Below are 22,062 nucleotides of genomic sequence, written 5' to 3' on the forward strand. Positions count from 1 at the left end.
GCAACTGCTTTTATTCTTTGGCATAATTACTTGGATAATTAAGGAAATCATTTATTACAATGCAGAGAACACCAGAAAGGTAAGACAGTTGATTTTTTTTTTCAGAATTCTGAAACTGTAAATCTGAGTGTTTAGTTAAACCCACATCAAGTGGCTCACCTCTAGGAGACTCATTCGCAAAGAGATTTTGAATAAAAAAACCCCTTTATATTCATCAAAATCTGTTAACTGTAATTAGGTGCCTTCAGTGGCTGCCCACAAATCTGAAGATATAACATGGACATATTAGCCCCAATACTATGAAATTCAAGCCTTAGTACTGTTATGTTAGAAAGTGTTCATGGCTGCCCATCAAGCAGGCTTTTGCTCTATAGATGTCACAGACATCGTTAAAGCTGATGGGTGGCTAAATGAAAGGAGCAATTAAGAGTCCCCCTCTGTAGTGATAGTTGGAAACTAAAGGAAGTCACTGCCCAAAGCAATGGATACCTTGCAAAGCCAAACAGAAGCTAAAGGATGCAGGCTGAGAGTTTGCTAGGGATTGCTTGGTTGAAGCTGTTTGTGTCTGTGTGAAGATATGTCTACACAGCAATGTAAGCCCAGGTTTGAGCCCAGGCTCAAACCAAACCCCCCTTGTGTCCATACACCAATTGTGTTAACCTAGGGTTACAGAACCCTGAAAGGCTGAAGGGTCTGAGCCCTGTTGCTTTCCTGTGTGCACATAATCCCAGTTTGACTTGGGTCCCAGAAGTCCTCCGGAGTACTCCAGAGTTCATTTGTCTGCATAGAGATGACTAAGGAAGTTGCCCCAATCTGTGGTGCAGTCTATTGCACTCTATTGCAAAGGGAAGCTGCACCTCCCTTTGCAAACAGCTACAGGTCAGGTCAGTGTCAACCTATTGTCTGCTGAACACTGGTCTGCAAGCACACTATCAGAGATCCTGGAGGGATCAGAAACCGATGGAAACCGATCAGAAGAAGCTTTTTGCAAAGAGAGCTGCTTCCTGGTCACAAGAGCCCCTGCACACACAGCCCTAGGGAGGGCAAGGTTGGGGAGCAGAGGGTGGACCGGGGACTAAGCGGCTGCCCCATAGGGAGGAGGAGTGGCAGAGCTTCTGGCTCAGCACAGCCAAGGGAGGGATGACCCCCAACACTCTCGCCACCCCAAAACTCAGTGGTGAGTGGCAGTCAGCCACAAAACTTCTCCATAGCTTCCCAGGGATCCCTGGGAGGCTGGAGTTGTGGCTGGGGGGCGGGGGGGGAGCTGCGGCTGGGAGCCAAGGGGAGCTGGCACTCCCTCCCCACCCACCCAGTTTGGGGACCACTGTTCTATTGGGACAGCCATCAAAGGAGGTAATTTTGCAGTTTATGTACTCATGTGCTCCTTATGGGCACGTGAGTCCCACCAATAGTACGGTCACAGTTAGGAAACAGGGTGGGCAGTAGAGTTTTCTCACAATGCAGCATATTCACAGGGCTGAAGTGTTGACATGCGGAGGAGCACTTGGCATTCTGGGATAGGGTTACTTTGGCTCAGGTCTGTGTCCTGCACTGTGGATGCCAGAGCCCTAAGCTGAAGCACAAGTCAGAAAATCCTTAACCTAGGTGTAACAGGGTGAGCACCCACCCCTCATGGGCACCCCCTTTCTCTGGCTGATATGCCTACAATCACAGTCCTTTTCAGCAGGACAGCACCCACTTCTCACCAGCGGCACCGCTTTGGTTGGCTGGGTGTGAGCCTCTTTATTTTTAGTTCTTACTACGGGGTGGCACCTGCCTCTCATGAGCACACACACACTCCCGGCCAATGGTTCTCTCAGCGGGTCTTCAGCGACTCAGCCCTCTGGCTAAGCCACATAGACTGTACACCCTGGAAGCGGGGACAGTGTAATTCTTTTCCCAGCAATAGTATGGGGCCATAGCAGTAAGGCTTCTTCCCAGAGGCACTGCCTTCTTCAACAACCCAACTGGGGCCCATCTCAGTATCCTCAGCTGGTGGCCTTTCCGCAGCCCTCCCTGGGCTCAGTCTGCAACCAGACCAAGAAGGCCATCTTGGTACCCTCATCTGGTCTGGCCAGGTTCTGTGCTCAGTCCCCCAGGCTCAGCCTGCCCGCACTGATCTTTTCATGGCTACTGCTCTTTCTGCCAGCCAGGCACCTGGTCTTCAGCAGCCTTCCCTGGGCTCGGTTCTGTCTGGTGAGCACTCCATGGTCTCACTGTTCATCTAGCCATCCCTGCACCCAGTTCTCTCTCATCAAGCTCCACACAGCAACTGAAGGCTCTGATCTGCTGCTTGCCCTTTATCTGGCCCTTCCGGCCCCTTATTGGTCACTCCAGCAGGCCCTCTTATTGGCTGCTCCTCTGCAGCCACTCTAGGCTGCCTGGAAGATTTCTCACTGCTCTATTCTGGGGCAAGATGACGCAGGGCCATGAGGCCCCCAGCAAGGAGCCTCTGGACCGAGTCCACCGTGCCACACTAGGGTTAAAATGTAATGTAGTCACTCAAGCCCAGGGTTCCCTGACACGGGTCAGCTGACTCAAGTCCCACTAACCCTAGGCTTACATAGCTGTGTAGACATACCCTGAGAGGCAGAAAGCCAGCAGAAGGTAAAAGAAGCACTTATGAGAGTGGCCCTGAGAGGAAGCCAAGGGACAGAGATTCTATTGGACACAGCACTTGTTAGAAACACAGACTTGGATTTCTGAGCAAAGAAACTGCCTTCTGTTGTTTGGTTCTATAGTGTTCAGTGTACATTCTTTGTAAATAAACAGGACTGAACAAAAAAAAAATACCTAACTTAAATAATCAATTTCACCTGCTAACAGAAACAATACAGCAAGGCCCCAAATATAGGCTAACTCCTCAGGCCCAAAAGGGGTAAGAATACCAAAGACATGCAACAACCGCCAGCTAGGGAATTTCCTCTTGTGGGTTGTTGCTATAATGGTGCATACCATATGCCGAGTGAGGGACACACTAATTTGCCCCTCTCAGCACTCTCAGGGCTAAATTTTCCTTTATAATTGTCCAAACAAAAAACATCCATGCACAGAGCAGCCATTTTTATATGTAAATCCTGTAAAATAGCATGCCTGACTAACCCATTTATACATGCAAATGAATACATATGCATATTCTGCTTCTGCAATTTGAGAGACCATTTTTGGAAGATGTCAGTCCTGTGACTAAGTCCCCTTTTAATAAGATCTGCAACTTGGATTGCACACAATGGTATAAATTTCTCATCGATGTTTGTGGCTGCCTCTTAGCTAAGAAACCATCTTCTTCATAAGCAATTTAAAGGCAAGTGCTAACACAGGCTTCAGTGCATCTGCCAACTAATTTGGGAATAAGATAAGACTTTTAATATGTGAAAAGCATCGATTGCTCAATGTAGGTATAAATACATGTCAGAAATCTTTTTCCTTTTAACATTTTAGCTTCAAACAAGAGACCGTATCAAGCCGTTTGCTTAGAATAGGGAGGTAATAAAAAACAACCACTATTCTGCCACACACATTTGCTGTACAACTGAAGGGCCAGATTTGCATTTATACCAAGGCCCCTTCTCACCTCTCTGGCAGTATAAAAGGGTCTTTAAAGGGTTATGAATTATATTTACATCCATTTTAAGACCCATTTACACTGCCAGAGCAGTGTAAAGGGGCCTTGGTGTAAATGAGAATCTGTCCTGGAACGCTCCTGTAGAGCACAGCTGGTGTTGAGATAAGAGTGTAGGGATGGCTAAGGAATGGAAGTACTTGATTGGCTGATAGTGAGGTGATGCTTTCCCTTCTTGCATGGGGCAATTCCAAACAGCTTTCCAAAGGAAGGGATGACAGCAAAGGAGAAGGACATTCTGTGTAAATGGTCCAAGAAACAAAGAACAGTTGCAGATAGAGACAGTACCATCTGGTTAGGGTGACCAGATGTTCCGTTTTTAAAGGGGCAGTCCTGTATTTAAGCCCTCCTGCAGGTATCCCATCAGTACTGGCAGGTCCTGCTGCTGGCCGGATCCCTGCTCACCAGCTGCCTGCCCACCGGCAGTGGGGGGCGGTCCAGTGGCCAATGATGGGGGTGGGTGTGACAGGCTGGTGGAGGGGCAAAGATGTAGGGTGCGAGGCCAGCTAATCGCCCTGCTGATCTGTCAGTGCAGCCCCTGCTGCATGCTGGCTCTGCCCCCCATCCCATTTAAGGCCAGTGGTGGCTGCACGCTGCAGTGGCTGGTGAGTGTGGGCAGGCGCCAGGCAGCGGCCAGTTATGTGTCGCCTCTGCTACCCACCCATCGGCCCTGTATGTGCTCCTGGAGCAGGGGCCTAGCACCCTCTTCACCCCCCCAGCCCTGGGTCCTGCCCCCAGGGACCATGGGCTGCTCCATCCCCTAGACACCCTCCCCTGCTGAGAAACCTCTGGCCGGATTCCCTGAAGCCCTTGCAGTCAGGTTCCCTGGTCCCTGGTGCACAATGCATCCTTAGGCTAAACCCCTTCCTGCCCATGCTATAGCCGGAGGCAGTTGGGCTATGTTGGTGGCCAGTAGGAGCCTGGAGGTGTTAGCTGCCTTTTGACACTGTGCAGGCAGGCAGGGACAAGCTGCTTCCAGCCACACAGGGGAGGGGTGGGGGGGTGGGAGAAGAGATGAGCTCTGCAAAGACATGGGCCAGGTCATCCCTTCCCCATCTCATCCCTTCCCTCCCACACAGTGCTGAAAGGCTGCTGCTGGCCACATTCTGATGTGAACCCTGGCAGAAATCTGGGGAGGGGGAGCATGTGACCCTGCGCCTGCCCCCATCCCCCATGTTGCCTCAGGAAGATGTGGAACCAGGTACCAGAAGAGCTGGTGCGTCCCGGGGGCCCAGCCAGGCATGGAGGGCAGAGAGCACCAGGTAGGTAGTCACCCCCCACTTTGTGTGTGTGAACCCAAAAGCCTTAAAGATAAGAAGGTAAATACTGCATAGTTGGATTATTTTTATTTCTTTTTAACAGGGGCTCAGTCGACTTGATGTTAATTTGAATGTTTGTACTGCATAGTTCTGATTGATTGCCATTGAACTCGCTTGAATACGAGTATTTTTACCAGGTGTCCCGTATTCAGCATAGGAAATATAGTCCCTCTACATCTGGCTGGCATCTTCACTGTATCCTAGAAAGCTATTTGTTTTTTAAACCAAGACAGGAACAATTAATGTCACTTTCAGGAGTGATGAAATGGAGGAAAATGTTGCTGACCAAGCAAGAATGCAGACCAGGAGGATTTTAGCTGGCTAAATCCAGGCACTTTATCAGAGTGGCATTACTTTGGCAAGGGGAGAACTTTAAGCAGAATAATTAAACAATGACATTTTTTATTTAAGAAAAAAGACAGAAAGCAAAGAAAGTTAAGGGCCAGACCATTTCCCCCCTTACGCACATCAGTGGACAACTGCTCACACAAGCAGTCCTACTGAAGTTAGAGGCCTCTCTTCTCCCCAGAGGCCTTTGCAACCCGACATCTGGCCCTGCTGTGCATTGCGTCTGCCTGTCAATACTCAGTGTGTAACTGTTCATCAATAGAGAAGTGTTTCACAATACGACCCTAAACAATTTGCAAACCAGTTCAAGCATTTAATTTTTTGCAGGCCTGTAGATTTTTTTTTTTTTTTTTAAATTTACATTGGCACTGTGATAGGATCCTAAGCAGAGGCACTGCTTACTGTCAGAAAGAGCGATGAAAAGAAAAATCCATGTGTTAAGGACTTTCCATCACTGAGTTCTGCTTAGATCTGGATATTCTCTCATTCTGACAATGTGTGCCTTGTTCATATACTTGCTTCTGGGATGAAGAAATAAGCCATATTTGGGAAATTACCCCCATTTTTCTCTTTTACTCCTCATTCTGAGCCCTTATACTCACCAGGCCTGTCCTGCCTTCTCAGAAAGGCTCCCCTTGTGTCCCTCTTGGCCTTCCATCCCTCTATAGGAATCTATATAGGATTCTATGATGAGAGGCACCTTGGAAATACTTAAGAAAGATCAATACTACTCGCAAGCCAGCTGCAAGGGGTCCCGACAGAGCGATGTGAGGCCCTTCCTCCTGCTACATGTACAATCCCAGCTTCTGTTGACCTGGAGAATTAAGGAATAAGCTCAGCTTCTGAACTCTGATTCCCCAAGCAACAGACGATTGGGGCTGGCCAGGGACACACTTTCAGAGCGCTTTCTTCCCTAAAAGAAAAGGAGTACTTGTGGCACCTTAGAGACTAAAACCTTTCTTCCCTAAGTGGTTAATTAATCAAAGTAAATACCTGCAGTCAGGAGCCTCCCCTGCTGTGCTCTCTTTGATTTGTTCAGAGAAAGCATTCCAAGACATCTTAATTTGTTGCTGTGTGAATGGCTGCGACTTCACCCTGAAGTCTACAGCCTCTCAGTAGGAGCTGTGTGAAACTATCGATCGCTCTTTTGAGAGTATTTGGCATTCAGAGCACAGCTTTTCCTCTCTCTTCCCTCCCTGCCCCCAGCCAAGTTTTACCAACACTAAGAGGTTTGGGGTTTTATTTTATTTCTTTACACAACTCTCCATTCAGTGTGAACAGGAGAGTTAAAAGTGGAGCAGAATTCCTGAGAAGAACATCCCTTTGCACACTAACACCAAACTTTGGATGCCCAATGATTTAATGGAAGAGGGAAATGAGGGGACCTCTGACAGACTATGGCCCAAGGGAGTGAGGCTCAGGTTTGGACTGGCCCACAAGGTTACGAGGATATCAGGAACAGAGACAGGCTTCTCACTACTTGCTTTATGTTCTGGGATGCAGGTGGCATTGAAGAATAGCCAAGAACAGTCTGTGGGTGCTGACCCCAGGGAAAGTAAGAAGCTACCCCTGCTTGAAGCAAGAAGATTCTCCCAGAAATCCATCATCCCACAGCAGCCTGCGGAAGCTGTTGGAGAATGTCCCAGCAGACCCCCTCCACCCTGACCAAGGCCTGAGGACGGCACTGAAGAACATGTTGGCAATGGGCCCTCTTCCCTGGAGGCCTATGCGGGCGGGAAGGTGAAGAATCTCCTTGCAGGTCCTCCTGAGATATGGTGAGGTGGGAGAAGAACCAGGTGTCAGGAGTCTCTTTCCCAAGGCCTGAGGAAAGGGGTAAAGATTTGCCTGAATGGAGCCCTAGCCTGAACTGATTTGTTGCTCTGAAAACTGATTGTTTTGATATGTCAATTCAAAGTCACAGACTCAATCCCCAAAAGCAAAAAATACCCCAGCCAAACAACATATCAACTCAAACAGACTAAATCAGTAAATCAACTTAATGATGCCCCATTCCCCATTCCTGCTCCTGCAGAAATCAATTCAACCTACTAACTCTCAAGAGAAAAATCAATCACATCTTCTCTCCCCGCCTCCCCCAGGAGCTATATGCAGAATCTTCTGCATAACTACCTGCTTTTCCTGGATACAAGTCAGCCATGAGCTTTTTACCCCCTTCCCACAGTGCAAGCACTATTGGGAACCTCTTCAGCCCAGCTCCCACCCAGGCCTCAGTGGATAGGTCTACATTGCATCTGGGAGCCCCCCAGCCTCGGCCCACAGTGGGGCTTGTGGGGCTCACTCTAGCCTGCTAAAAATAGCTGTGCAGACATTGCTTTGATGTTTTGCCTTGAGCTGGAGTGCAGCTATTTTTAGCACACTAGCACGGGCCCAGGAAACAAGTCTGTAGACCTGGGCCTGGAGGCTCACTCCCAGATGCAATGTAGACATGTCTAAGATGAGGGTGGGGAGTGCTGGGGTGTTCTTCAATACCTTTCCCTCCCCTCGCCCTCCCCCCCCCCCCCCCCATTAAATGACTCTGCATCAGCCAGCCTGAAAATACTGCGGAGAGCATGCCCAGATTCAGAGAGACTAAAAACTAACTCCTGCCAGGATAGTAAACATTTTTTTTAGTGTCTCCATACGCCTTTCTAAACAGAAAATCATCCTCTATCTTCTCCCTTCACAAATAATTATTAGAGTGCATTAAGAAAACTGGCTCCAAACTCCTTTCAATCTATTGTTCTCATCTTAATTCATTTCCCATTTATGTCCTATTCCCTTGTGGACTCAGAACCTACTCCCAAGTAAAGAGGGTGAACTTCAAAATAACAGCTCACTGGAAATGCTGCTGGTGCAGCAAAGAATGTGTTGTCATGCCTGCTAAAATTAAAAAAAGGCAAAACACAATTTTCAAGGATTGAGCAACAACAGGGGTAACTAAATGAAGGGACAATTACTGGGATACAAAACTTGTCATCTCCATGTCAAAATTTGACTCAGGTGGATAGTGAGTAAACAATGTTGGGCCCAAGTGCACCAAAGGAGATAGGCGCCTATGTCCCTGTTTTAGGTGCCTAAGTCCCAGTTTTGGGACGACTGTGATATACAAAACTCCTGCAGAACCCTGTAGGCACCTAAACTCACTCGATGCCTACATTTTTGCAGTAAAAGTTCCCTAGGTGCCTATGTTTCTGGTTCTGGGCATGTGCACAACACCTCACTCTAGGCATCTCCCACCTAAGCCCCAGAGCGATTCACAAACCAGGGGAAGACAGGTGTTCAGACACCTACATTGTGGGATGGACCCAATACAATAAACGTGCTCAGCAACTGCCTACCCAGATTGGGCCCCTCAGGTGAGTTCACACAAAGCAGCAGAAACAGGAACTCCCTTATAACTTTTAGCCCGGTGGCTAGAGAATTCACCTGGGATGTGGAAGACCCTGGTAAGTCCCCCATTCACCTAAGGGGGAGAAGGGATTTGAAGAGGGATTGGTCACCTCTCAGGTGCACGCTGTAACCACTGAGCTATGGGATATTCTGACTGGGGCTCCCTCAGTTTTGCCTGTTGAACCTATTGGACTCTGGATAGAGTCGCTACAGCAGGGGGAATGGATCCTGGGTCTCCCACCTCCCAGGTGAGTGCTGTGACCACCAGACTATAGATTGAGGATGGAAGAGGAAGAGGACACTCAGATACCAAAGTGAGCAGGGTGGTACAAGAATCTATACAGACTAGAATGGAATAGATCACCAAGGGAAAGGACAAGCAAAAGGACAGACATGGCAGTGAGGAGGTGGAAGGATGGCAAAGACATGCGGTACCAAGGAAAATAGTGGGAGAGAAAATAAGAATGGAAATTAAAGGGGGAAAGAAGAGATCAGAGGCAAAATGCGAAGTAAAAACAGGATATGGATCACACCAGAGACAGCACCTCATCTCAGTAACAGCCAAGAAGCAATGCCATCAGAAAGCCAGTTCTGAGATACTACTAGAAAGTGACCACGGTGCTAGGGAGAGGCAGGATTATGCAAAGGGGAGAAATTGAAGTATGGCCCCCTACTTTATGTGACAATTCCAGTTAACACATTTCTGAAATTGATCAAGCCCCACTGTGTAACTCAAAACATTATCAGGTTATTAAAAGAAACAGCATTAAAGCACTGTTGAGAGGTATATTTTCAACATGGTGAATGGGCATATAGCTGAGTGCTGACTATTAAGAAAGAGAGTCACACAGCTAAATCCTGGAATCCCACTTTAGTGAAAATATACCTCTCGATGTCTGAAATAAAATCATTAAGGCAGAGAATACAGAGTGAAGGGATTAAACTCTGTCCTTGACCCTCCCACAGTCACTGTTTAGAAAAGGGTTCTCAGAGTAGTGAGTAATCTTACCTACCATAGTGCTGCAATACTCGGTCACAGTGGGTTGAATGGCAAGCTTGGCTCTAAATTTATGGCTTTCATGAAGTTACAACATCTCTGTTATTCCACTTCGGAGCCCTCCAATATTTGATACATTTAGGACTGTACAGTGAGTTAAGAGTGTGTCCAGGGCATCCAGCCTCTCCTCCAAAGAGGCAACGGAGCATAAAAATTCTGTTGTGCTTCAAGCAGGATGCTGATAAGCTGAACTTACTCCATTGCTTCGTGCTGACAAATTCAAATAGATATTCCACTTCCACCACACAGAACCTTGTAAAGACCATGGTATGATAGGCAGTGGGGATGGGGTGGCTTTAATACTCCATTTCAAAGCAGGCTTTTTTAAATTTTGGAGTGTTTAAGGATACTGATCAAAATGAAGACTTGTACCATAGGCACAGGTGAAAGGTATTTGTGGGAAGAAGGAAACAATAAAAACAGTGAAAGGAGAAAGGAATGAGTTAGGAAAGGGGAAAGTATTTAGAGATTAAAGTTTAGATGATCATAAAGAAATAGACCATACAATGTCTGTTGCTCCATTAATAGAATAAATGCAAGCAAAACCTATAAGCAAGTACAATTAATCACTGATGAGCTTATCCACTGACAAGTAGTTCAAGATCAGGTCCCAGAAATCCATATTAAAATGTAATGTTTCTCCTGAGCATTGGAGTGTAGGGGGGTGGTGTTCAAATTTTGCAAAGCTCCAATACCCCCAGCTTGAGTGGTGGGGAAGGAAAGAGAGGGCACTTTCTTTATTGGGAAATGTCATTTCAAGAAGATGAAGGAGATTTTTAACACTTATTTGTGTCTGTGTGTCAGTTTACTGGCATTTGCTGGACTTAAGAGTTCTGCCTAGAACCAAGTACAGTGCAGCTGGGTGCTATACAAGGTTTCCTCATACTGTTTTGCCAATGCACTTCAATGGTGCCCTGCAAAATTCCTTGTTAATTACAGTTGTGGGCCCCCACAACACTTAGTCAATGCCTCTCAAATCTAACCTTCCTACAACACTCTCAGTGCACTCAGCCTTGACCTGCAACACTCCTTACTAATCCAGTCCTGGGCCTTTGTTGAGCAATGACTAACACTTGTCCTGCACTGTGGGAAAAGGTGTGGTTATCTTATGAAGTATACGCACTGGCAGCCAGAGAAGACTACCAAACTCACTTCATTTGTGCCCCAAGATTGTGTACAAATCTTCAGAGGTAATTCAGCAAATTATGTCAAGCTGGTAACTACTTTATCTGCCAAATATTTCAGGATAGGACAGGAGAGATTAAGTTCTGTTTGAGCATGACACTAAATGAATGGAATTACATAGTGGTTTTGTGGGTGCAGTAGCATGCATGATTTTGCATCTGAAATCGTAATGCAATGCGACACAATAAACCAACACTGTTAGAATGTCAAAAATATGGATAAAGACAGACATTCAGTAGCTCTTTTATACTTTCTAAATAGGGATACGGAAGTTCCATCTCCATATTGTTTAGTACTGGCTTAAAATAGAACTACAAACACACAGACAGCCTGATTCTTATTTATATTAAGGCCCCTTTTCATGAATCTGGCACTGGTAATTTACTCCCACTTCAAGGGCCCTTTACACTGTCAGAACTGTGAATCTGAGAATCAGTCTCTGAGACTCAGTCTCCGAACAACTAATTTAACTATTAAACATTACAGTTCTTTTTCAGGCAGCACTGGCTAGAATCCAGTAGTTGCTGCTAACTTACATTATTCCTGTAACCCCACAAGTTACCAATGAACTTAATTCCTAGCCTGTAACACCTCTTTCTGTTCCATTCCTGAGTCTCCATATGACTACTTCTTTATGCTCCTCACACCTGACCAGCATCACACCTGTGTTTTCCATTCCTAAGTTCTCACTCTTGATAGATCCCAGTTCTGACCTTCCTTCTCTTCTGTTCCTGATCTCCAATGCAGCTCTGCCAATGCACTTCATTTCTGATCTGCAACATCCCCTTTTATTCCAGTCCTGGGTTCCCGTGCAACTTTATTAATGAATGCATCTTCACCTGCAACTAACCTTGGATTCTTACATGTGGAAACCATCAATTGTGCTAAAATCCATAGGTGTTCTGAGAGAACAAACATACAAGACCATCAAACTGGTTTTAGTGGTAGTCCAAACTAGCTTGAAAGCAAAAACCAAACGTACTCATTCTCTTCACCTTCTAGTGTATGCTGCCTCTCCCCTAACAGTCATAATAGTTTAGGTTTCAGAGTAACAGCCATGTTAGTCTGTATTCTCAAAAAGAAAAGGAGTACTTGTGGCACCTTAGAGACTAACCAATTTATTTGAGCATAAGCTTTCGTGAGCTACAGCTCACTTCATCGGATGCATACTGTGGAAAGTATAGAAGATCTTATTATATACACACAAAAAGCATGAAAAAATACCTCCTCCCACCCCACTCTCCTGCTGGTAATAGCTTATCTAAAGTGATCATTCTCCTTACAATGTGTATGATAATCAAGGTGGGCCATTTCCAGCACAAATCCAGGTTTTCTCACCCCCCCCCCCGCCCCCCACACAAACTCACTCTCCTGCTGGTAATAGCTTATCTAAAGTGACCACTCTCCTTACAGTGTGTATGATAATCAAGGTGGGCCATTTCCAGCACAAATCCAGGGTTTAACAAGAACGTCTGGGGGGCGGGGGGGCTGGTAGGAAAAAACAAGGGGAAATAGGCTACCTTGCATAATGACTAAGCCACTCCCAGTCTCTATTCAAGCCTAAGTTAATTGTATCAAATTTGCAAATGAATTCCAATTCAGCAGTTTCTCGCTGGAGTCTGGATTTGAAGTTTTTTTGTTGTAAAATAGCGACTTTCATGTCTGTGATTGCGTGACCAGAGAGATGAAGTGTTCTCCGACTGGTTTATGAATGTTATAATTCTTGACATCTGATTTGTGTCCATTTACTCTTTTACGCAGAGACTGTCCAGTTTGACCAATGTACATGGCAGAGGGGCATTGCTGGCACATGATGGCATATATCACATTGGTGGATGTGCAGGTGAACGAGCCAGCAGGAGAGTGAGTTTGTGTGGGGGGGGGGGGCGGTGAGAAAACCTGGATTTGTGCTGGAAATGGCCCACCTTGATTATCATACACATTGTAAGGAGAGTGGTCACTTTAGATAAGCTATTACCAGCAGGGGAGTGGGGTGGGAGGAGGTATTATTTCATGCTTTTTGTGCGTATATAATAAGATCTTCTATACTTTCCACAGTATGCATCCGATGAAGTGAGCTGTAGCTCACGAAAGCTTATGCTCAAATAAATTGGTTAGTCTCTAAGGTGCCACAAGTCCTCCTTTTCTTTTTGATAATAGTTTAGCTGATCCTCATCTAACCCATGCAAACTCTTTTGAGCATGTACATTTTCCCCCCTAGGCCGAGCCACACTGGTGTTGAGATACATGAATCACACTGCAAACGCTTTTAGTGCCTCAAGTTTAGATGAGCAAAATTCATTTTGCAGAATTTGGAGTAAAGACCTAAACTCAGACTTGGCTTTTACTAAATTGAACTTTAACCGATATGAATTTGAAGTTACAGATGAACTAAATATGAACATCAAAGTGCTATCTTTGCAAGGTTGCTTTTCTCCATCACAGGGATTATCAAACACAGCTTCCTAACTGGTCTTCTGTTCCATTTTTTAATCCTTCATCAGTATCAATAAAACAGGATCTTACCTTGATCTTCTGAAGAGACAGGTGGCCTGGAAGAAAACAACAAAGATCAGTCAATCTTTTGTATGATAACAAAGCTGCAGACAGGGTTCGGTGTCACCCTAGAAAATGGTGCAGGCATGTTGGATATGAGGGAGCTGAGATATTCCAATCCCAGCTTCTCTCAGTAAGAATGTCTGTAAGAGGGGTGACAAGAAGGGAGCTCTCAAACTATTTCAGGAGCAAGCCCTCCCAACCAGAGCAGTTTTATGGAATAGTACCACAGTGCTGGGCTGGTTGTGAGGCGGCTCATAGCTACTTCAGCGCTTAGCAAGAGTTTCTGTAGGGTCTAATGGTGCGGGAAGCACACACCTACTGCAGTCTCGGGATCTCCAAGCAGGTGTCAGGGTTGGAAATATCTGAGGAATAATGGTCATGGTGAGAAAGTAGTTCTCCAATCCCACCAGGAGTCACTGCAGGGAATTGTGAAGGAGTGCTGGCTGTTTGGAAAGCTCCCCAGGTTGGGTTGCTAGAGGGACTAATGGAAGAGTAATGGCTGCAGAAGAACTCACAGAATGTACAGCCCCAGATTCTCCTAGCAGGGGATAGTGTAAAAGCACTACCAGTAAGTCACAGAAGATGGGAGCATTTAAACAGGAGCAATGTATATAAGTTTAGATAATAAAGAGCCCATGAAATAGATCTGCTGAAACTTTGGATACAGTTAACTATTGTATAATACAACTCAAGAGCAGGGTTTTGGGGTTGAGGGGATATACAACCACTGACTGAAAGGTTTGAAAACATTCCAAGAGTGACGAGGTATGAAGTGTGGTCAGCTAGTCAGGTCCTCAGCTGGTGTACATAAGGATAGCTTGCCTTACGTTAGCAGAACTATCCCAGTGTACACCAGGTGAAGATCTTACCCTCCATCACCTGTGATCAAAAATAAAAAATAGCACACATAAATTAATGTAAAGTACTGTACTTCATTTTTCTCCCAACATATTAGCATGGGGAGCAGGGCTGGGGTTAGCCATGTGCACAAATTTTGGACATGCTTTGGCTATTTAAACTCAGTTTGGCAGCGTACTGTGGGTCAGACCATCACCTGAGCCATTCCCACAAGGTGACTTTAAAGTAAATGCACATTCTTGCTGCCAAGATAACACAAGAGCTAACTGCTAGCATGGTAAGGCTTCTGTTTTCTTTCTGACATAGTTTAATTTTACACTGATGCACAAACATTATAGATTAGCAAGATTAAACAAATGTCAGCATTGCAGGCAAGGTGATCAAAGCTAGAGTCGAGAAAGCATCTCATGGTATGGGGCGGGGAAACAGAAAACATAACAGGAGCAAAAGGAGTATGTGTGTGGGAGTAACAAGTGAGGATAGAGGGGTTAAAAGCTTTGAATTCAGAGGAATAAAGAAATCGAGGGAGGAGTCACGATCTCCTTCCATAACAGGGGTCTGAGGATGAAGGACTATAGGGCATCAGAGTCAGATTGGCATATATGTAGGCGCAAACATGAAAGATGGAGAGGAAAGAAGGAAACTTCTCTAATGAGGTTTGTATTTTTTTTTACTTTTTAAAAAGAAGAGCTTTGCAGGGAAAGAGAGGAAAGAGTTACACTCAATTAGAGAAAATAAAGGAAAAAATCAGATTGCCTAATGAAGATTACGACCATGCCAATATCCAGTGTATCTGTATGGATCAGAATTAATCAACCTGCTGCGACTGTTAAACTCTCTGACTGCTGCTGAAACATCCTAGCTATGTCCTCTGCAGCCAAACAGGCCAGGTATATCCTGCCATTCCAATAATTTCCATGTAACATGGCAAGACTGTAGGTAACCCAGAGAATAGCATCCAAAATATTAAACATTTGAACGGCCCTCCCAGCAATAAGCAGTAATTGTCACTTTCACAGTATATTCCCTTCTTCCCACATGTCCCCAGTAAGGAATAAAATTCTGCAAACATAGAAGGCTAAGTGACATAGGATTGCAGATACCAACAGGTGCAATTCCACTCTCCTTTTAGAAAGATACAACCAAGCAAATATTTACAGATAGGACCCTCTCCAGAATTCTCAGCTGTTTTATCTTGACACCTCACCTGCCGAAGTGGTTTCACCCAAACTGAGCCATTTATTCTTTTTGTTTGTTTCTTAGTCACACAAATTTATCACTTTCCTTATGCAGAGCAACAGTTCAAAACAGGACACACTATCCCATAATTCAGTTAGATTACACCTGGGAAGACATATGCTATTATCTCTAAAGCACCCACAAGTTAAAAAATACAGAAAGCAAGAGAGAATGCACATACACACATACACAGCAGGAGACCAATTTAGCAAGCACAAGACTTGTATTTATAATTTTTAAAAATAATGGTGATGTGTGTGCAGCTCTGAAAAGCGCTTGGAGATCTATGGATGAAAAGCAATATATGACAGACATTATTATTATTGTTTTCACTTGATGGGCTGCAGAAGGGTTGTTTTTTTGTAGGTGAGGTTGTTTGTTTTTTGTAACAAGTGTGAGGAGTTTGGTCTCTTTTAGCATTGTTTCGTTCCTTGCAGTCTATATAGTGTAAGGCTGGGATTTTCAGCATTGGCCTAACTTTGCTCCCACTAAAACCAATGGTGTTTTACCAGTGACTTTATTGGGAGCTGAGTTAGGCCAATACCGATCACTTTGGAAAATCCATCCTAAATTGTCAAATACTTAGTCATTCTCTGCCAGATCTTCTGGTCCAACCAAACTATGCTCATCATAGAACTGGAGAAAGGTGGGAAACAAAAGTGGCCTTAAGCCTAATGGCTGCTTTAAGTTATGCCCAGTTGCCCCAGAGCCAAGAGGGGCTGGGGATCAGCCGGATGCAGCCATTTTCTGGCCACACTCCCTGCACTGCAGACTGGGTAGGGTTGTGACATATAAAATGCGATGGTACTTTGCCACCGAAGGATTCCTCCATGTAGGAGGAATTCTCAGCTGGCTGGATCCACTGGCTATACAGCTGCTTAGCACCAGCTGACTGATGCAGTGCAGCTGCAGCATGAGCCAGTCTATTAAAATAAACAAAATAAGGAGAGCTAAAGAATCAAGCTGCAACTCGTAGAGCCTCGTTGCATTAAAAGGAAAGGAGAGAAGACAGAAGAATGTCCCTGATGCAAAGAAGTTAGTTGCCCTACAGCCAGTGACGCTGAGCAAAAGCCTAGGTGTATACAGCTTGCATGAAACAAGATCTTCATGAATTCATTCTTCTGAGCAAGGATAGCTCTACAATACAGGGCAGAGAAGGCAACTGTCCAGGACAGCAAAACAGAAGAGCAGCAAAATATTTAGTGAATATTTGCTCTGTAACAGAGTTGTTGGTGAGGAGGAGAGATCTCTTCTAGTATGCCTAGGAAAACAAAGACCAGATTGTGTGTGTCTTGACAGGCAAAGCAGGCTTTGCTTCATCCTGCTCTAACAGAACCGTGACCCACAGATCTTGATATTTCCACTGCTCCCTACTTCCCCTCTGTAGTACCAACAAAGTGAGCCTTGGTCCTACATTTCTGTCATTGCCTGTCTACCCAAAAGCTGAAAAAGCTGGTGAATTCTGGGAAATTCAACAGAGAATTTGGCCCTTGATTTCCAGCTGGATAGGGATGTAACTGCAGCTTTTCTGAAGGATACAGATCGGGATAAAATGTCAAAGTGCAGCCCCAGAGGGATACCGTGTCGTAACACCACCATTTTAATGGAACATACATATACCAAAAACAATAGGAAGACAATGCCTATAGATGCTTATTTCCAGGATAGCAATAACTAGTGATGCCAACTGTAAGGTAAAGTGCCACCGCCTTGAGAGAGATGCCACTTCGAGAGTCTATTTCCCTAACACCTCTCCCACTCCCTGGCTTGCCACATCCTTGTTTGTGCAGAGCAATGCTCTGATGTGTTAGTTATGGAGGGGACAAAGATGGCTATGCTAGGGATGTGGGAAGAAGAGTGGTGGTGCTATCATGTAGCCTCCTTTTCTTTCCACATATTGCATTCTCCTTTTAATGGGTCTCTGACAGTTGAGTTCCCCTCTGTACTGCACAGTGCACAGCATGCCCCCGAATGGGTAATTGCACTTGCAATCACCAATATACAAGGGGAAACTGTGAGTTGACTGCACAATTATCCCTTTTGTAAGCACAAGTGCACATTTTGCATGTATATATATTTAAATGTACCCAGTATGATCACTATCACAGCAAGCTAGACAGAGATTTAGCAGTGCATTAAAAAGACCTGAATAATAATCATTAAAAAAAAAAACCGGTTAGTCATCATAATAGACACCTCCAGGAAATTAAACAGCCTGTGCCATGAGAAGCATGGTGTTCACCTGCCCACAACATAGCATCAGGGCCCAGGGATTAAGGGTATGATCCAAAGCTCATTGGAGTCTCTCCACTGGGCTTTGGATCAGGCCCTCTCACAGGATTAATCTCCAGTATGGCCAGGGCACCTTCAACGTCATGTAAACATTCCACAATCAGCCAAGCACTTACAGCTGCTATTTCCAAACGCTCTTTTCAATCTGCGGTCGTGAGGTTTATTCAGCATTGGAGGGGCAGGGAAGGGAACATTTATTTGTAAGAAGGGAAAATGGGGAGTGTTGTGATGTAGAGCTCTGCCTACAGGGGCTTGAGAACCTAGAGAAACCCAGCCAGCCTCCGACAGGTAAATTCTAAAAAAATTTCAGTAAACAGGTACCTTTTTCTTGAAGACTAAAGCCCCTAGAGAAACAAACACCAAGCTGATGAAAAACAGCTATTTTTATTAATAAACCTGCAACTGAAATCATTTTGCACCAGGGCTACTTAAAACAAACCGCTTACAATTTAAAGGCCAAATAGCAATCTGTGTGCAGCACTTATATTGTTTTCCTATGACCTCCCCCGCACACACACTTTTCTCTACTTAAATGATGTAATGCTGTAAACTTACTAACTCACTCTATTTTTTCCAGTAACTAAAGGTAGTGGGCTGGGGGGGGAGGGGAGGGAAGGGATGCTTTAGACTAAAGCTGTTCCCTCTCATTTTATGTTTTTGTATATATCTTCAGAACTGTAAATCTCCTTCCTGATTTAAACTAATTCACTCAGACCTCAGTTTTAATCAAAGAGAAGGTTTAACATATTAAACGTTATTCAATGTGCGAGCTCCCCCACACCCTCGCACCTGCACCTGTCACTGATACAGTCTGGGACTGGAGTAGCTGTGAGCTCCCATAGCTAGCATTTTACCAGTGTGCTATACCGCACCTCCTGATGGGAGACAGTCAGGCTGGAGAAGCTGCTCGATCTTCCATTCCATGCAGCACCTCCTACTGGGAAAGGCGGAACTGAACTAGACGTATTGGTCAGACTGTCACCAAAATTATTCCTGCAATAGCAACTGGTGGGAAATAGTGGAACCAAATAATTGTGAGTTTCTCCACATGCAGCACTTTTGACCTACATCTACTCTCTGCGGTGCCTTCTGCTGTGAGAAGCTAGGAATCTGCTGGAGCACTTCCACTGCACTTTCTCAGAAGCCAACCAGTCTGTCTGTCTGTCTTTCCTTCCTTCCTTTAATCTATTTCTCTAAGATAATGGCAATACAGCTTAAAGCAGTAAATAAAGAAAACTCCTGATCAACAAAGCTCCATGCATCAAACAAAATCCCATTCAAATGAAGAACTGTACAATTATTTGCCAATTTGCAGACATTCATCCAGGGATTTCCAGATCGTCTGGACAAACAATACAGATAGCTCAATGCTTCTTATTAAATGTAGTGATCTAATTTTGGGGGGCATTTCCCTTCCCTCCTTTCATTTCTGTCTCCATCCGCACACGCAGACATTGAATTGAACTGTTTGCAGGCAACCTAACATTCAAGAGCCCAGTCCAATGCTGCTTAGTGGAAATGTCTCATGAAAGTAAGTGCAGCTCCAGAGTATTTCTCTCTGTTTCTCCAGAGCATTTGTGCCCTTCATATTGTTTCGTCTCTTTTCCACTGCTATCTCACTTTTTTACTCTTGCAATTTGTTTTATTTCTCTCCCCACTATAATGATTTTGCAAGCTGAACAGGATGGAGGGAAGGGTGCGGAACAAACTGGCGATACTTGAAGTTTTACTGCCACCTAGGGGAGTAGGGGCATTTCCATTCAATGGTAATCAAACAGGGAAAGGCCAGGAGAAAGATGCAAGGATAGAAAGCAACAGTTAACAATGCTTTAACAGAAACAGGCTGAAACAGCTCCATAAGCTACCTTCTGAAAAAGAGGGGAATACTCTCCAAAGCAGATATTTTCCCCTGAGACCAGGAGGGGAAGATTCCTCTGAGTACCTTGTACACCTACACTTCCTTCAGTTTTATGCTGTTGGCTGAGGAAGACTCTGATGCCGCTCCTTTTGAAAGGAAGGATCTCCCCAAATGACTAGCAGGATCAATACAGAGCTATGTGAGGTTCTTCCCTTTACCCTATTCACCCTGCTGCTCAAGTCCTAATCAAGACGTGTTCTAAAAGAGGGAAGGTGAAACATCTGTTCAGTCTGGGCCTGATCCAAAGCCCCATTGAAAGCAGTGGAAGGATACCCATTGACTTCAATGGGCGTTAAAATTCTCACTGATCTGACCGATGAGTCATTGACAGTGGTGGGAGACAAGGGGCAGGGAGAAAAAAGGCAGCTGATAGGGAGGTAACTCTAGTCGGAGAATATGGTTCAGTCCTATATGCAGGCGGAATGACATACTAGCAGGAATATACGGCCAAAGAGTTCTGCTACCCATTCAAAACCACGAGGAGGGGGGCAAGGAAGAGGTGAAGGGTATGTAGGTTACTCAGCTTGCTCTGGGAAGCTGAGAAAAGGCAGCAATCAATCTGGTGGTAAATTCATTGGATTCTCTTGCATGACTAAGGGTGTTGTGTGAATGACCTTTTCCAGAGCCTGCGCTAGGCATAAGCAGACTAAACAATTGCTTAGGGCCCTGAGCAGCAAAAAGGGGTCTCCTATTAATGATTAGTATGTGTTGGGGGCAGGGGAGGGATATTCCTGCTTAGGGCCCCCCATGGGCGAGCACCACCTCTGCCCAGATAACCTTTTGTCATCACCATAAGCTTTTGATTTGGCCCAAAAAGGAATTGTTTAGTAACTGCAAAGCCATCAAGAAGGTCTGAAAGCTGCTTTGGAACAGATTTAATGTGCTGCAAACTTAGATAAAAACAAATTACCCCCACCACTCCACACACAACAGCAGCAGTAGGCAAGAGCTGGATTCACCTAATTACAAACCTGACCCTCAGGCTAGATTCAGCTAATGTTCACAATCCTCTTGATGAACCTAGGCTGAGTTCTGAGTGAATCTAGGCCAGTTTAGGGGTTATAAAGAACCTGCAAACTATGCTAAACTGTTTTTTTTTATCCCAAAACAAACATAGGAGTTTCACTTAGTGTTTTGGGGATTGTTAATACTTGAAACTCAAAGGGAAGCTCAGGGGACAAGATTTTCAAAAACAGGTGCCTAACGCTGGGTTCTTAAATCCACATTTTGGTACCTAAATAAGTTGCTAGACCCCAGCACCGCCAGATAGCTGTAGGCACACGTTTTAATAAATGTTGGCCAAGGCACATGTCAAATCCACATTGAAAAAGAAATGAAGGGTCATCTAAACCCCAAGCAAAGTAAAACTGCTGAATTTTGCACAATGCTGCTGTGGACTAAGTAATGGAGAATGAACCATGTGATGCTTAGAGGTTTGGGTGAGTCCTTTAAGGGGCACAGCACAGAATTCACTGTCCAGGAGGCTGGGGTTAAGGAGGCAGCAGTAATCCCGTAAAGTCAAATTCCCAAAGGTCATTTTCTCTTAGGGTACCAAATAGAAAGATGTTGCACTAAAGCTGATATTCCCATTTGTTCCCCTGCCCTCCCTGCTATAAGAGTTATATTATTCTCTGTCACAGACACATCTCCTTCATTCCACCAGAAAGTGCTTGAAAGGAAAAAAGGATGAGGAGAGAGAGAGAGAGAGAGCAAGGTAAGTCATCTATTCTACAATTAGGACAATTAGCCAGAGATAGAGAGTAGGATTTGTGGCTGCTCTGGCAAGCAATGTGGAGAAAACAGATGCACCCTGCTATCTCTTCTCTGTCAACACAGATTTCATCTTTTAAACTCATTCCAACAAAAACTTACATTCCACTTAGAAAACTCATTTTCTCTCCCTTATCTGCTGACAATATTTGGAGGGGATTTTAAAACCAAATTGCAACAGGCTGTCTCTGCACCAGGGCAGTGGAGTCCTTAGCCAAGGGCACAAAAAGTGGGAGTGTGCTAATAAAATTTGCAGATGATACAAAGCTGGGAGGTATTGCTAATTTAGAGAAGGATAGGGATACCCTACAGGAGGATCTGGATGACCTTGTAAACTGGAGTAATAGGAATAGGATGAAATTTAATAGTGAGAAGTGTAAGGTCATGCATTTAGGGATTAATAACAAGAATTTTAGTTATAAGCTAGGGACGCATCAACTAGAAGTAACGGAGGAGGAAAAGGACCTTGGAGTATTGGTTGATCATAGGATGACTATGAGCTGCC

The 22,062-nt window shown here is 44.9% G+C and overlaps 1 protein-coding gene across 6 annotated transcripts in view; it reads right to left on the minus strand.

The window, feature by feature from the left end:
- Nucleotides 1–22,062, minus strand: part of DGKI (diacylglycerol kinase iota) — a 284,192-nt gene that overhangs the window by 30,690 nt on the left and 231,440 nt on the right. For all 6 annotated transcript variants that reach the window (XM_037878871.2, XM_037878878.2, XM_037878861.2 and 3 more), the window contains one exon: nt 13,448–13,473. In XM_037878871.2, the coding sequence (XP_037734799.1) occupies nt 13,448–13,473 (26 nt within the window). The remainder of the gene's footprint in view (nt 1–13,447; nt 13,474–22,062) is intronic.

This window comes from Chelonia mydas, chromosome 1 (genome assembly GCF_015237465.2).
Source record: "Chelonia mydas isolate rCheMyd1 chromosome 1, rCheMyd1.pri.v2, whole genome shotgun sequence".
Taxonomy (NCBI): Eukaryota; Metazoa; Chordata; order Testudines; family Cheloniidae; genus Chelonia; species Chelonia mydas.